This window comes from Triturus cristatus, chromosome 2_1 (assembly GCF_964204655.1).
Source record: "Triturus cristatus chromosome 2_1, aTriCri1.1, whole genome shotgun sequence".
NCBI classification, from domain to species: Eukaryota; Metazoa; Chordata; class Amphibia; order Caudata; family Salamandridae; genus Triturus; species Triturus cristatus.
The window spans coordinates 568321402-568338528 of NC_140581.1; the positions used below are offsets into that span (position 1 = coordinate 568321402).

The 17127-nt window shown below is 42.5% G+C and overlaps 1 protein-coding gene across 1 annotated transcript in view; it reads left to right on the forward strand.

The window, feature by feature from the left end:
• ADGRV1 (adhesion G protein-coupled receptor V1) overlaps positions 1 to 17127 on the forward strand; it is a 1990932-nt gene that overhangs the window by 1909710 nt on the left and 64095 nt on the right. Inside the window, exon 89 of the mRNA XM_085632468.1 lies at positions 9719 to 9872. Coding sequence (XP_085488594.1) covers positions 9719 to 9872 — 154 coding nt within the window. The remainder of the gene's footprint in view (positions 1 to 9718; positions 9873 to 17127) is intronic.

The following is a 17127-nucleotide window of genomic DNA, read 5'->3' on the forward strand; positions in this document are numbered from 1 at the left end:
GCGCAGGCCCTTATCACCAGCCGGCTGGACTACGGCAATGCACTCTATGCAGGCACCACCATCGAACTCATAAAAGACGATCCAGAATGCAGCAGTTAGACTGATCTTCAACCTACCCCTTAAATCCCTCAACGACCAAAGACCCACCTACATGAACCGACACCTGAATTTCCACTGACTTCCCAGAAACCTCAACTCCGCTCATCTCGTCCTCGCACAGTTACCACGCATACGCTGCTGCCGCACTGGCAGACGCTCAGTCTACCTCCCACTCTAGCCAGAGCGATCTTGTGAGGTACGCCCTGTGAAGTATCTTTAATTGCACTAATCTAAAGCCTGACGTATGTGCTGTAACAGCTTTCGCCCACTCTCCATCGTCAAAGGGGTCCATGTTCTCCTACCATTTTGCCCTGAGGTAGGTCAAGGAGTTTGGGGTATGAACAACAATGGTACAATATCTAAGGAAGATAGCTTCCTCCGGGATTCCGTATGTTAAATATCTATCCTACAGTGTGGGTGCATCAACGAGCGCAGAGTCTCAAGGGACGTATGACATCAGTGCGTGACTCAGCTGAAGGAATTGAAATGCCTCAGTGTGTGCTAGATCGAGCTCCTCCTGTAGTTAAACCACAGGCTTTGGTCTGGCAGTACCCCACACGTCTCCCAGTTTACTAATCCCGATCAAATCTCAGCAATGGAACCCACGCAAATTCCCCACCTCACGGATCAAGTCACTGTCCCAAAGGGGAATTTACCTCATAAGGATCCCATTTCACTGGATGCAGCATGTAGCTCTATCCCAGGACCGCACCACTGCAATGGTATGTTGAGGGAGCGAAGCACGGGCTCCCTTTTTGTAAACCGCTGCTAGGTATCCTCTGTTTCCTATTGTGGGTTTGGCTATGTGTAAAGAGGGTTCCTCCAGAATGGCGAAAGCCCATTCATTAAGGACAGTGAGCTGGGAGGCCCAGGAGTATACTTGTACATCTGGCTGGGAGTGCAATCCCTCCCTCACATACTCCCTCGGTCAGCCTTCCCAGGGCTATTCGGGCTGACTTACCATCCCACAGGAATGACCATATTTCGGGCTTTACTTGATGAAAGAAAGCTGTCAGCACCCAGTTGGGGGTGTTTTGGAGTACATAAGTGAATTTCAAAAGCATAATCATTTTAAACATGACAGCCTTGCCGAAGAGAGACAATGGCAAACGGTGTGGATGCATGACATCATTTTGTAACTTATCTAAAATTGTCTGTAAATTCCATCTGAAGAATTTGTCTGTGTCCCTAATGAGAAATATCCCCAAGTATTTGAATCCCCCACCAACTTTGAAGAGTGGCACGCCTTACAGTTCTTAAACTGGGCAGTCTGTAGAGTGGATAGAGCACCAACTTCATCCAGTTATTATGGAAACTGGAGTAAGTCCCAAACAGGTCCAACTTGTGAAGCAATCGCTCTACGGTCTGCTCAGGGTCAGTTATATACAATAAGACATCGTTGGCATACAGGGATATGTACTCCTCCCATGTGCCGTTCCAGTTGAGCCCCCAGACTTAAGGTGGCTCCTCACCCAGCAAGCAAACAGCTCAACCGCCAGAGCAAAGAGCATTGGGGACAGTGGGCACTGTTGTTGAGTCCCTTGTTCCAAGCAGAAAGGCTTGGAAAATGTTCAGTTTACCCTTCCTCTTGCAAGGGGCTCTGCATATAGCTGGTTTACCCACGGCAAGAAGTATGGCCTGAAACCCATCCTCCCCAACAGCTCCCACTTAAATACCCATTCCAGCATATCAAACTCCTTAGCAGCGTATATGGAGATGATCGCTGTTTGCTCTCCCACGTTTTTGGTATAGGTCATACAGCCATACGAAGCACGGAGGCTGAGGTGAGTGCTCTGGTCGGGCATGAAGCCCGTTTGATCTGGATGTTTTAGGGTCGTGATCACTCTCCTAAGTCATAGGGCCAGTGGTTTAGCTAGTATTATTGTCTTAATGCTATGGAATGATATTGGCCGATAAGACTCACACTCGTCAGTCTGCTTTCCCTTTTTGGGGATCAGCATGATTATGGCAACACGTAAATCATATGGCAGTGTTCCCACCGCACAAGTCCCATAAAACATAGCAAGCAGATGAGGTGTGTGCCTACTGGTGATACCCTTGTAAAATTCTGCCAGGAAACCATTTGGTCCAGCCGCTTTGCATCCACTGGTCTCTGTCGCCCCCTGTCAGTTATGGCACCATAAAGGATTCAATAATACTCCATGAACACTGCTGCAATCGCAGTGTGGTCCATCACAAGAACTTTGTCTACCCCCTAAGTGACACCACCCAATTGTGCCCCTTCTCACGTCTACTCAACCAGGCCATGTAGGAGATCTAAAAATTCCTGTTGCTTGAGATGAAGGGCGTGTTCACCAAACTCAACCTGTTGGTGGAGTCATTGTATTCTAGAAGGAGAATATTTTCCTCAGGTTGCATAGCTGCTGCCAAGTACTTGCTCCACAGGGCCCCAATTGGGGATATAACCTGGCCCCTTATAAGCCTACCATAATGAAACCGTCAATGTTACCAAGTCGCTGTTATCCAGAAAATATTGTTCAGTATGCTCTCTGAGCTGCGTCTTCACCTCCCTGTTTTTAAGGACCTAAGCATCCAAGTGCCAAAGGCATTGGGTATGCAGCTCCCCACCCACCATATCCACCCACAAATGCGAGTGATCCGATATCCCCTGCTCACTGTACTTCTTGAAGGAGGATACATTTGTAGGACTGCTGTTTGAGCCCACCACAGCACAGACGAAGGAACATTTCTTATAATATCTCTTAAAATATGCAGAATGCGAACTGGTAATTCGAACAGCATGCTCAAAACTTATTGGGTTGTAGTAAGATGGCCCAGAGGCTGAAAGGGGTGAAGCAGTAGAAATCCCATCCCAATATTAGAGAGGTCCTGTCCTACCACGGCACCATTCAGGACCACTGGCAGCAATACAAGTTAGGCCTCAGCCTGTGGAAGGATTCCCAGAATTATTAATGCCAAGTGGTGGCAGCCTATCTCCATGGACAGGGGGTACTCCATACATGAAGCTCATCTCAGGAAATGTCTTTCCACTGGGTGGAGTGTTCTTTTGATATCTGGAGAGTCATCTGACACATTAAGAAAGTAAGTACTAAAATATGTTCATTAAGTCAGTTGTCCATAAACCTGTACACATTCTAAAGAATTCCTTCTTATAACATGTGATAATTAACTAAATTTCTCACAGATATAAAAATCGTCCTAACATTGTGAAATCGCACATTGGATAGAATATCAACAGCATTATATTGAGTAATAGCATATGTCTTCTTTAGAGGGCATATACAGCAACGCCCTTTCATTAATTTTTATAGCCACTTGTGGGACCCCCAGTAATAGATTACATCCTAATCTATATTTTAAAGCAGCATGAATGAGTAAAAGGTTTGGCAAGTAAAAAATATATTGAAACACATCATAATTTCCCAAGGTCTGCAAGGTCAACTTGAGCGAGAATTTTTGGAATAAATAAGTCATATTGTTTATACTTGTTTATTAATATTCCATCTTCTAACACATTTTTATATGGAAAAGGGTCCCAAACTCCAACTGCCCCTAACGACAAATAATATTCTGATAGCATTTATATGATTCAAAAGTGCCAATGCCAAATTAGGTTTGCTATGTTTTGTTTCCAGCCAACAAATCCAGATTTATTTGAACTACCATCTAATGAAAGTTCATTGTTACATTTTAGAAGAAGTATTCTAGCTTCTAGATCACGACAACAAGTGAATTTCATAGCAAATTCTCTGAACCATTGACCCTTTTAAAAGGTTTAGGATTTTTTTTTAAACGCCCATTGTCCACATAATCTAAAATATCACTTTCGGTATACATATAGTTTCCGATCCTTAAAGTGCTAAAGGTGTAATTTTGTGCAAAAATTCTTTCAGGATCAGGGTAAAAGACAACCTCTACCATACATGGAGTTAAACTTCTCAGGTAAATATAACTGGAAAAGTGTTTTGGGTTATAATAACAATACATATATTTGTTCCACTTCAGATATGTGGAAAAGAGCAATCCTAACTATTTACATACTCTAAGTTCCTCTACTTTTATCTTATCTTAAAACAAGATTTTTTTATTTTCCAAAAACGAATACCTTTGTTTTTACCATGTTTACCTCTAAATAATTTACGTTAAAATATTGTGTTAGAATGTCAAGTTTTTTCCGAAGTTACCTTGGGGTGTAACCCAGTATAATGAGGTCATCTGCATGCATTAAACAAAGTATCAGGATAGATCCCAATTTTCGTGAAAAGGAACTTGGGGTATATAATAAACTTCTTGGGCTAGCCACACAAAAAAAATTGAAAACAATCAGGGTTAAAATGAACCAATGTATAATCCATTACAAATATATATCTTTTCAGTAAGGCGATCAGGAGGATCCATTTCTATTTCAGTCTGGGTCGATGTGTGCAGTAAATAGGGGTGTTAGACCCCTCAGTGCATTCCAAGATAACAATTTACTCCATAATCTCCCTCTATCTACAGTTTCAAAAGCTATGCAGAAGTCCACGCAGCAACATCACAACCAATGATTTATCTAAATGGACTTATTTTTCCGATTGCGGACAGGGCAAAGCAATAATTGATTGTCGAGTGGTCTTCCAAAAAACCTTTTTGTTTTAAAGGTAAAAAATTGCTTTCATTAACCCAATCCTCAAGCTTGGAGAGCAGACTTTTTGTAAAGATTTTCTTAGAAAGGTCTAAAAGGCTAAATAGCCTGTAATTCATGGGAACCCCCTTATGCAATAATGGTTTAATTACCAACCCCCTCCAAGATTTGGGGATGTTTCCCATTTCTTCTATTCATGATTGGACTGGAAACCAAAACCAGCCTTGGCATAAATATTCAGACTAGCCACTCACTACAGGAGGCAATGATTACAATGGGGCCATGGGGCTTGTGTGGATCATGGCAGCCCATCCAGCTGTGAAAGCAGCCGCCTAGTCTGCAGCCTGTGGGGAAATGCCAGAGTGGTCGAATGGACAATCCGGCTCAGCTGCATCCACCGAAAGAAAAGATTGAGAGAACCAGTCTTTTTCTAAAAATCATAAACCACATATTTTGGGCCTGCTTATAACAGACCTCAAATAGTAAAGCTCCCAGAGAGCTCCTATGCCAATTATTTCAGCCAGTTACTCCATGGATCATAACCACAATGGTATAATTGGAGCAGCAGACACTCCGTGGCATGTCCAGAGCCATGAAGGCCCCTTTCAATGCGCAGGGGCCCCGTTTGGAGCTGTGAGAGGGTTTGAACCTTCTGGAACTTGTTGCGCCAACTGAGATCGAGCGACCAACAGCTGCTGTGCCCCCTGAGAATCAGGAGAGTTAGAATGGGCGGCCGCTCCTTCTCATATCTCGCCCCCTTTCACTGGAACAAACTGCCAGATAACATCTGTGCTTGTCCCAATTTCAGGCAGTTCAAGAAACTTCTCAAAACCTGGTTGTTCTGTCATTAACCAGCAATCTTGGATCTGCTTTGTCTGCTATTCAGGCGCTGAGAGATCCCCGTGGGGATGATTAGCTTGCGCCCTACAAATACAAATAATAATAATAATGAGGAACCTCCCTTATGAAGGTAATGCACTGCCACACGCCACTCTCTAGCACACTGTTACACACTAGGAAACCGTTAGCCAACCTCACTCTGGGCAAACCTAACTTCCGGGGAAGCCGTCAGTCTTACTAGGGAGGCACGGTGCAGGTACAGAACAGTGGCCTGTAATTGTGTCTAAAAATGTTCACCTTTTTGAGTCTGCTAGACTACCTTGATCCTAACAGTGCCGGATTGGTCCTTGGAACATACTTGATCCTGGTCTCTTACTGATGATCCTGCTAATAGGTGTAAACAGAATCATCAAGCAAATCTTGGAATTCTTCTCCACCAGAGGCCATGACACACGAGACAAGAGTACTAACTTGGAGAGTGAATGGCGATACCTCTAAAAACCCCACTTGATTATGCTGCATCCAGCTCTATGCTACTCATATAAATGTCCCTCTTTATCATAACCAGCAGTCTGCTGTCCTCGAAGGTATATTTGTATCCTTATTAACAGTTTATATAAAACCACCATGTTTACCTTAAAAACTAGGCACGCAGAAATATAGTTATGCAGATCAACAATACCTAATACAAAATGTGATCAATCGTGGATCGAAGGTCCAGCAATGACGTCTGTACAGCAGCGTAGAGGTGTTCAACATTTTTAGGCTTCACTCCAGACAGCATAGTGGGCAAATGTGTATTTATTCCCCTTAATTGTGTGTCGATATCACTCATAGGGAAGTCCTTTCCAATTAATTCTAAATAAGTCTGTTAATGGAATGTTGAAAGCATTTCTTTACCCCTAATTTAGAGGCAATAGAATGCCAAACATATCCTACTCCAGTATCCTTTTGTTTAGGGTTAATTTGCTATTTACCGGTACTATTTAAGTAAATAGCTTAGCTGAAGTATGATCCAGGTTCTGACCCTTATTAATCAATCATAAAAGCAAAATTGCATAATTGATTCTGAACAAATTCCCTAAATTTCATACAGCTTTCATGCAATTATTGATTTGGTGCTAAATGTGGTTAACAAGTGTGTTGTTTACCTTTTTTCACTCGAGGGCACACTTTTGTGTAAAAGTAATGCATGATAATGGCAGAAGAAAATCTCCGGCAATGGAAGACTAGTATTAGCACTTATCCAGTCAGACATAACTCTCTGATGCGGGTTCAGTAAATGGGATAATATGAAGGGATATTGCTCAAAGGTTCAAAGCAAGGATATTCAATATCCTTTCTGCGGTTAATTTAGCCAGTTACTCAACAATTTTGAGGTAAAACAAGTTAGAGGGGAGATCCCATATTTTAGTTTTCAGAAGATGCTAAAAGCTAATCTGTTACAAAAGATCTTTGAGGGGAGTTTAAGGATCTTGTTGTAAAAACACTTAGCAGATATACCATCTTCTAACATTCTGGCCATCTCTTAGCCGTGCACATAGGTAGCTATAAATTCATTAGATTGCATGTCTTGCAAATACCCTTTCTCAATTTGAGGAGTTTCTGGGACCTGTCTTTGAGAGATCGGAACATCACAGGCTATGTAGATATGAACACGAATCCTTGGTGCATATTCTGTGCTCATGTGAGGGGCTACTTGAGAACCACATTTTGTTAGTTATGGTTTTTACTTGCTGCAAAGCCTTAGTTGGATCCATATGTGTTTATATGGGCTGTAGTCTCACATCATTGGAATACAGACGTTTCACTTATACAACTTGATGGAAGATACCTAAAATGCCAAAAATCTTTCCCGGTGGCCCCTCTTCCAGGATGAACTTGAAGATCATGGCACCCTTTGGAATGCAATAATCGCCAGCTGATGCGGTTTATTCTGTGATCTTGCACCATCAGCCCCCACTATTATGGTAGTGCAGAATAACTACAACTGTGCCTTAGAAAAGGCTAGACATATCTGTGTAGCATAAAGCAGATAAAGCTGCATAGTGCTCCTGTATGACTTTGCAGTCTGTGGATTAGTACTGGAAGGAAGGCTACTTACTCTCTAATAAACCTCAGCACCAGGCATGGCTATGAGGATGCCGAGAGAACCCCAGCTAAGGATGTCACAGACTGTGAAGAAACACGCAATGTAGCCAACGGCCATTTAGCCAAAGGTAATGGAGTCATGTCAAATGAATATGGATAATAGGCAGTGGGGCCATATGCAGTGCAGGGAAGGAGCTGACAGTGGAACCACTGGCAAATGGACCACAGGCAGGGTAATCAAAGGCAATAGAATCACATGTAAGGGAACCACAAGGGAAGAAACAAGTTCTGCTAACCTGTAATTTGATCTCACTGCTTACAGAAATGCTACTGGTGAAGGGTTGTGTCATGTGGAATCATCACTGGAGATTTTTGTCAATGGATACTGGGGAAAACATCTTTTTCCAAGGACTGCTTAGGAACAAGGATGGATCCTTGCTTCCAAGGGAGGGGCCACTCCATTTGAAACAGACCCAAATTGTTATAATTTTGGCACCACATACATCACTACCAATAGCTTAGTACTTTTGTCAGGCACAATTCAGTAAGTCACTGATGTGCATGTTTGGATCTTCTGGCAATCTCCTAACCTGGCTTATTTCATATCAGGCAGCCTGTTCTAGATTAACCTTCTTGCATTTGTCCCAATGATGTCCTTCCCCCATCTTATCTGGCAGCCATTGGTTACCTGCCGACCATTGTATGTTGACGAAACAGCCTCCTATACTCATAGTTAATCGCTCCTTAATGACAGGTCCATTTTGCATACTCTTCTACTCTCTTTCCATGAAGCATGCTGCCACCTTCTTCATCTTTGTTTCATTTGAGAGATGATTACTTCAATGTCCTGATGCATCAAACTTGAACAGCGTATCGCTACCTAGTAGTGACGTTATCCTGCCTTCCCTCTCCCCCATTCCCTCGGCTGACCTGTCTGGGCACCCAAACGAGACCCAGGATAAGTGAGGGGTGTTAATCCCTCGGTCCTCAGGGGTGTCCCTGGCCCATTCTGCTTACCGTCATAACTGTAACTGAGCTCAGAACTGGCCTCACTCTCACCCAAGGCAACTGAAACCCAGTGAGAGCCAGCGTGGGCATCCATTCAGCTGTAAGGTCAGGTGTGGTTTAATGGATCCACCTGTCTTCATTCATCTGCTGTCCCTTGATTTCCCTTTATTGCCAACTTCCCCATGCTCACCCCCTCTCCCATTGCTTCTGGGTCTCTGGTTTCTCACTCGCATCCTTTGTTGCTGGCCTTGTCTATACTTGCACTACTTTGGTGTGGACGAGAGAATCCTTGGACGCATTGTGCCTAATATAACTTGAACACACTATGGAACAACCTCACCTTCCTCCCTTCACCTGCTGTATTCGTTTACTGATGCTGTTGATCTACTTGACCTAACCTAATTGCTCGAAGTGGGCATCTACAGCTGCCTGACTGGTGGGTCACATGCCGTGGACATAGCCCCCCACTCACGGTGTCTTATCTACATGTAAGTCCATGAATGATTGGCTTTTTGGATGCAGGAGGTCTTATTGCTGACCAAGCATGGTTATGTCCCTCATGCATGCCCTGCAGCTGTCTTTCACCAAGGGAAAGCCTGGTCCAATGCCAGCATCTACTAGAGACCAGGCCTCTGCGCAGCCCCCAAGATATGGAGTGAATGGGGCCTAGTGAGCACACATGCAGTCCCTCCGCCTAGATTCCTATCTCTCTTTTCAATACACCTTTGAATCTGTGAGAATAGCAAGCTAAGCTGTAATCACCAGAAATAGCTCAATAGACCTTTGTGTGAGTTTTCCAGATCACACACTCCTAGCTCGGTTAAACAAACAAAATCTGAGAAAATGGGCACAGAGACTTGTACATTGGCCAGGCATTCTACCTGCGCACATAACTCCATGTGAAACTAAAGATACAGTTTGCAAGGTTTAACAAGAGCATTTTTAAACTAGGAAAAATTATAATAAAAGCTTTGTAGGTCGAAAGACATGTTACAGTCAACTAACACAGTACTATTTACAATGGTCTTTATTTATTGTCTATTTATCCCTAATATATAGTTTTCATGGTTTCAGATGCCAGCTGATTGGGAACGGACAAGTCAGATCTATAAACAGAGTCCACAGAATGGCGATGGCTTCAATTTATCTGGCGGATACAGCAATGGGTCACTTGTGGCTGATGAGGAATCACAAGAGTTTGATGACCTAATATTTGCCTTAAAAGCAGGTGAGTATCTTTGTCCCTGACGTACATCCAAGACTCATGATGAATAATGTAAATGATCTAGATTTTAGAATGTCGCAATTCAAGTGTATAATGTGCATTCAAATGACACTAAAGGCAGTGTTGCTTTCAATCGCGTGCATTTTTTGCCTCTGACACTGCATTTACTCAGGAATCATTTGCAGGGCCCCAACATGTTCATCAACTAATTTTCACATGGCAGCTTTAGTTTCACATATAAGGCAAATGGATGACTAGCTTAGAGTAGTTTTTCATAGTTTAAAAAAGTATTCCAACATGGCCACTGTAAATGTGCATGGTTATGTGCATACACATGGCGGCCATCATGGAATGCTTCTGCTTTCTGACATAACACTCCAAGATGTCGGCCGTTCATTCACATGTGATCCAGCGCAACCCCTAAATTCATGAACCAGGGACCAGGACAAATGTCACACATAAATCACTTATCAAACAACTGGGCCCATCACACATTACCCATAAATGATCCCTGAAGACGAGCGCTGGATTTGGGGGTTTAATTTGTCACGTTTGACATTCTATACTTCACATTAATAGCACATTCTAATAATTTCCTAACTATTCATGATTTCAACTGTCTTCTTCTGGTCGATGGACCATTAGTTGACAAGTTAATGGTGATTTATGATTCACTAAACAGTGAACACTTTAATTAAATAACCACAGAGTTATTTATCTGATTAATAATTTTATTTTATTAATTTATATGCTCATTCAGATTATCAGTGAACATACAAGACCACTCATAAGAGAACAGTTATCAAGCAATGTAATCAAAATGAATCATTGACTTCAACATCAAAGCGTGCATAAGGATGAGGGAAAAGAAGGTAAAGCAAAAATTACTTTGCAGAATATTTCAGAATTAAAGCATTTAGGAGGGTGATACCCACCAAAGAATCAGGAAACCACTTCCTTGGCCGAGTGTGTGGTAGAGGTCCTTAGAGATAGGCTCCAAAGGACAAAGTTAAACAGGATAGATACAATTAAGTAAGAAAATCAGAACCATCTCCCAACCTATCTACCTTGATCTAGTTCTCCTCGGACGCAGTCTCCTCTCAAGCACTCCCGCAACGTTCTCGTACCTAAAGTGCTCTCTCTCAGTGCTCTCGTTCAGACACTCCGGTTCTCAACTAAACCACACCCCAATTGGGATATCAATGATACCCTAATTCTGAAATGAAATTAAAAGTATAGCTTATATAGCGCAGCTGTCACTCCTAACGGAGTCTCCTGGCGCTCTAAGGGGGACTAAGGTCAGCTGTATCAATTTGAGAGCTAAATCAGGGCCGGACAGCAGGCATCTGCTTTTCCAAAGATCCAAGTCTTTAGGGCCTTTCTAAACTGCTCTTCCTGTTCTGTCGCTCTAAGTTCCTTTGGCATACAATTCCAAGCCTTAGCCCCCAATACCGTTGCCGATTTCCTTCCTTTGGTTGACAATCTCAACTCACTATCTTACAATGTTGCAGTGTCCATAGAAACTAAGCCTGTGATTGGTTAGCACAAGTCATGTTATAGTCTCCTCATCACCAATAAATCCCATACTGGTTTTAACAAAGGAAGTATTAAGAATAAATGAAATCATATACTACTTATGTCTCTAGTTATACATTTTGCAACACTCTCATATTATGACATCCGGTTCACCTTCAATTGCACGTAGCGATGACAGTTCCTACAGTCGCTGTTGCATCTCGGCACATAAACAATAGGACGCAGGTCAACATGGTCTTCACACGGATTACGTCAGCTGGTGCACTCAGCAGCTCGTGAGCAGGCAGAGCTTTAAGCGCATGCGTACTTCTTGCAAACTAAGACAACCTCATGCGGGCTCGGACAAGAGGCCATTTTCATGCAGGCCCAAATCTTGTACTAAAGTAAACAAACACAAGAGAACAATAATTCATTAAATGAAACCCATTATGTTTACCTCCCACCATTCTATTACCCTGTATTAATAATTACCTAGCGAAAGCTATTAATTTAAAGCAGTTTTTCTGTTATTCGTGCACAACATGTAAAATGTGCAATGTACAACACAACATAAACATGCACTAGTACGAGTTTTCAAAACGCAAGCAGTTAATACGTACTCATGCCATCATGGTTTAGTATATTATGTAAAATGTGTTTGCCACATGTGTGTTTTCAGGGTTGGTTAGTCCATGCAGTTAATACATTATTATGAAGGTACTTAATTTCGTGAGGATGTAATTTTAAAATCTCACTCCATCACATGCATGGTGAGCATCTTGGAATGGGTTTTCTTTTTCAATTAAGGAAAATGATTCTAAGATTGCTGCCCTTCATGTGCCCCTACAGTGGCCATCTTGGAATGTTTTTTATTAAAGAAAAATAATTCAAAATGGGATAGCAGCCGATACATCAGAAATCATGAATGCTAAGGAGATGTCTTAGTCATAATCATAAATGAAGATATTAAAGATTAAAATAAAAAGAATTTCATTAACACAAAGTTGTACCAATTGTTCTCCAGAGACAGGATTTACTCAGGGTTTAAGTGAATTTAACAGATGCCTGAATGCACTTAGATAGGCATCTTCCTTAACAATTTAGTGATATGCAATTCTAATTTTAAGAAGCAAAAAAGAGTTATATTAAAAACTCTACACTTAATCTTTGGTATACAGAAAGTAAAAATAAATTAGATTTGGTGATCACAGTGCTATGGTAAAAGTTTGTTCAACAAGACATTTAGGATTAAATGATAATGTTCCATTTGATTTAAATTAATAATGCTGGTAGGAGAGGGATTCGTGGTAATGCTACACAGTCCCTTGATACTATTCTATAAAGAAGCCAACCAATTACTTCATGACATCACAAGGGAGTAGATGCCAGCCGCGGCCTGTGCAGGTAAGAGCGGTGGGTCTAGATGAGGGGGGATTTCGACAGAGGATGAAGAGGGAAAATGTATTATTTATTTAATTTTCTCTTGTCATCGTCTGTCGAAATCTCCCCACACTCGGCCCCACCTCTCTTACTTGCACGAACCGCGGCTGGCGGATGCCTGTTAAACTAATGGCACTACGAATTTTAAGACATGGGGTAAGGTGTGAGAGCAGAGTCAATACTTACATGTCATTCTCTATGATCCAAATTCTATGGTCCAATACTGAAGAAAAAAAAATGGCCATATGAGCTATCACAGAAGTTATTTGCATCCTGTATGTGTGTGTTGCCATGCACTATATTAATGCTCCATTTTTGTCCACTGTGTTGGTAATCAGGGAGCTTCACAAGGCCACAAGCTATAACACAACAATGCTAGTCTAGCTGGGGAAGTAATAGCGAGGATCCCAACTCCTAATGGCTTCACATAGTTTGCAATGATGGTGAATGATATCTTTCTGGGTGCACAACTGTTGAATTTGTGTGCTTCATCTTAAATATTGGTGTTGCCACCAGTCAGGGCACTGGTGAGTCTGACTATTCCTAGCCGCTTATCTTTCCAATGTATGTTCACAGTGCCACAGCTATTCAACTTTTCGACGCTGGAGGAAGTATGCAGAGGACCTTGACAAGGGTTTCATGCCCCAGTCCAAAATGGCTGGTCTGGTTATGGAGGAAATATATAGAGTATCCCACGCCTAATCATTGCCACAAGTTCAACAAGTAGGCCAGTGCACGACTTCGTGGTTGCCTGCTTGCTATTCCTTTATGGTACGGCTGCAGTTGTGACAGCAAGCAGTGATGTCTACAAGACGTTAGCTCCCACCTGACTCCTCTCATTAAGATTGTTGCTTCATAGGATTGATCATTTTTGTTATATTGTGGCTGATACTCCCAGTAACTCCTCACTATCCAGTTTATTTTCCCAGAGATTTTTCCTTCATTGAGCTGGTGAAATCTGAGGTAGAAAAACTCTAAATTCGCTGACCTTTTAATTTTGATGAGGCAGGTAGCAGCAGTTCAGAGCTTCCCTGAACTAATGAGCACTAGTTTGACTAGGGAAAGAATGATTCCACCCATTATGAGTGATGTATTTTCTGGCTCCCATCTGCTGTTTCTTTGCCTCAGTTGCCAGTATGGCAGTAATAATGGAACAATTTTCAGAGTTCTGGTGCTGGCCACCAGCTTCACCTTTCAGGCAGAGAGGTTTTGAAAAATAACACGGTTACTTAATTCCAGCTGTTCACCAAATAAGCAAAACACGTTTAGCCGTCGGTTGAAGAATAGTTGAGGGTCCAGCATTGCATTCACAAATATCTGGCTAAATATGAGACCGGTCAGTAGCAAGGGTGGAGGGTGGTCAATTGCTTTTGCCATTGCTTCGTGAAGAAGTTCAATACATGTTGATAATTGTGTTGGTGGAGGTGTATTCGTTCTCAGTGCTCACTATCTAGGCACTCTCCAGTGTTCACACTCCACACCCAACATCTGGAAAAATACAGTATTGATAATGACCACAGGAAAATATTTAATACGTCTCAATTTTTAGCAATGCTTAAAGAGCCTTACTTCTCTATAACTCTAAAAACCTTGTGTTCACTAGATATAATATGTGCCCAAATTGTATAATTTCCTGCATTCTGTAATTCTGAATAACTGAACCAGAGCAGATGTACTGTGTCAGAAGTAGTGGCCATTGAAAATATTATGTTCCTGCAACAAAAACAAACACTTGACTATTGTATCACAGACACACTGCATCAGAAGTAAAATTCACTCATTGAAAATAGTGTATCAAAATGATGTTCTGCAATGGTGGAATCAGTAATACTGATTTGAAATATAGGAACAAGGATAAACATGGCCAATAATTGCCCGCATTTGTCATGCTTCACGCATGGCGTCACATGGGCAACACATTTCTAAAGTCAGATATACCAAGCCATGTGTGGCCCTGCATTGCTTGGTAAATCGGGAGTAACACAAGGCAGCGACTGGGAATTTTTGTGCATTTCTAGATCTACCAAGACAGCTAAACCTAAAAAATGCATCAAAATGCTATGTCTTCCTGGGGGAGGCACAACAAGTGAAATATATCTTTATTTCTCCTCATTGTTTGCAGAATGCAGCACACAAAGAGGAAAAAGCCTAAGAGGATTGTTTTTGTGCATGAAGGTGAATAAGAAATCACAGACCTTCCATTGTAATATATATTAGTCACTCCTATGGCAGGCCTGTCAAGTTGTTGGGCAGGGTGCTATATATTAAAAAGTAGGACATGTGTTTTTATGTGTCCTGAAAGTAAAAGCCCATAATTGTCGTTTTTTTCTGTAGAAAGTACAGTGTCACATGCTGAAAGCTCAGCTCTACTAACTTCTGAATGGGAGTGCTAAAAATGGCACTTAAAGTTATAAAATAATCCTTACATTAAACCTGACTTGATGCACAAGTCAAAATTAGTGTAAATTTTAAGTAAATTGTTAACTTTAGAAAATTGACACTCTGTTTCACAAGTTTTCTAGTAACCGTTTATGGTTGCTGGCCACAAGACAGCCTTCTGTCCTGCTGGGGAGATGTGTGAACAACTCCCAGGTAAGAACACAAAGCACAATCCTTTGGCAGAAGTGTTACCTCTCCCTGGAAGGAAGGCCCAACAGGATGAGCCCAAAATGCAAGCTTCAAAGGGGAAGTCGCCTTTGAAGGGCAAATGGTTCACACACATGAGAGGCTACTGTTTTTTTCTGATGCACAGGTTGGTGTTAGAGAAAGAGAGGGCGAAACAGTTGCCAAACCAGTTTACCCATGGGCGTGCAGTCATAAGCTAGCCACACCTCTAGGGGGAGGTACTGAGCTCCACATACCAAGACAGGGTTCCTGCCATCTTGGGAGTGGGCAGAATATTGCATTCTGGGGCAGCTAGATACCACACTTGACAGCAAGTTGTCATCGGGCAGGGGAGGCTCTGATAGCCCATTGGCTAGTAGTCACTGTATTCCCTGAGTGCAAGTCCTGGGCATAAAAGCAGCACCCCTGGCTCCCAGACTTCAGGTCACATCTTCACTGTAGAGAGGACTGATGAAGGACTGCTCTGCTGTTCCCTGGACCTGGCAAAGAGAGGCTGCACCTAAGACTGGACTGCACCTACAGATCCTTGGGCTAGCAAAGAGAGGGCTATGCCTTTAGGCTTTAGTCAATTGGATGATGTCCTATTAAAGACATATTTGCCGCAAATGCTGAAGATGCCTGGCTTAGCGAGCTGGTAGCCACTGACCACCAAAGCGCAGCCTGGGAGACCAAGTCTCAGCACTCAAAAGTTGCACTCAAGTGTGTTCAACTTGGGGAGTCATCGGAGTGCAGTTTGGTCACCCAAGATAGTCACTAGCCTCTGCTAAGCAGAATTGCTGGTTTCACAGTAACCAGAGACCTGTGACATTGGGCTTTTGGCTGAACTTCAACCCAACTTCAAGGGACATCAACCTCTTTGGCCATAGTCGCTCCACCATGTTTGTGGACTGAGGGGTGACCCAGGAAGGCCTCCGTCAACTGGATCAGTTGGTCGCCCAAAGTGAGCCAGAGTAACCAAACTACAACTATACAAATTTTCAAAGTAAATTAACTGCTAATATCAGAAGTTACCAATGCTTGTTGGCAATTTGAATGATTGATTAATTTATTATTTGCCTAGTAATTTATATGGTATAAACCAAAGGAAATGATGGACGGAGTGTTGAACATTGCAAGCACTCACCCCCAGTCAACTGATCTGGGTTTAATCCATCACCGTTCTTTAGCCCACCCTGCCACCCCAGTTCTAACATGGCCATATGCATATCAGTCTGACCCTGTGCCTCATGGGAACAGTCCAGCTCAAACTGCCAAGCCATGTCTTACCTGGACCGGAAACAAGCTTCCTAGGACCGGTTTCTGGCATTTCAGCCGTCTTCAGCCAGGCTTGCTTGAATCCAGTGGCAAAGTGATTTACATGTCCAGAGGTCACAAAAAGTCTAGAAAATATGGAGATTGACTTGGCCACCCCATCCATACTCAGAATCAACAACAAAAGAGTCATGTGCAAGGACAGGAAGATCAGCTTGGGAGCCTTAGCAAAGAATGAGGAGCTAGAGAAAGCCGTCAGGGCCTGTGAAGAGGCTAGCAGAGCCCAAGCACTTTTGGCGAATTAGATCATCCCATACCGTGGGGAAGAAGATGATGATAGGGAGGTCATCAATGAGACTGACCTTGGAAGAAAAGAAACTGTCCCTTGAAGAAAGAAGAGTCGAGTTGGACTTGGTGTCCCAAGAGA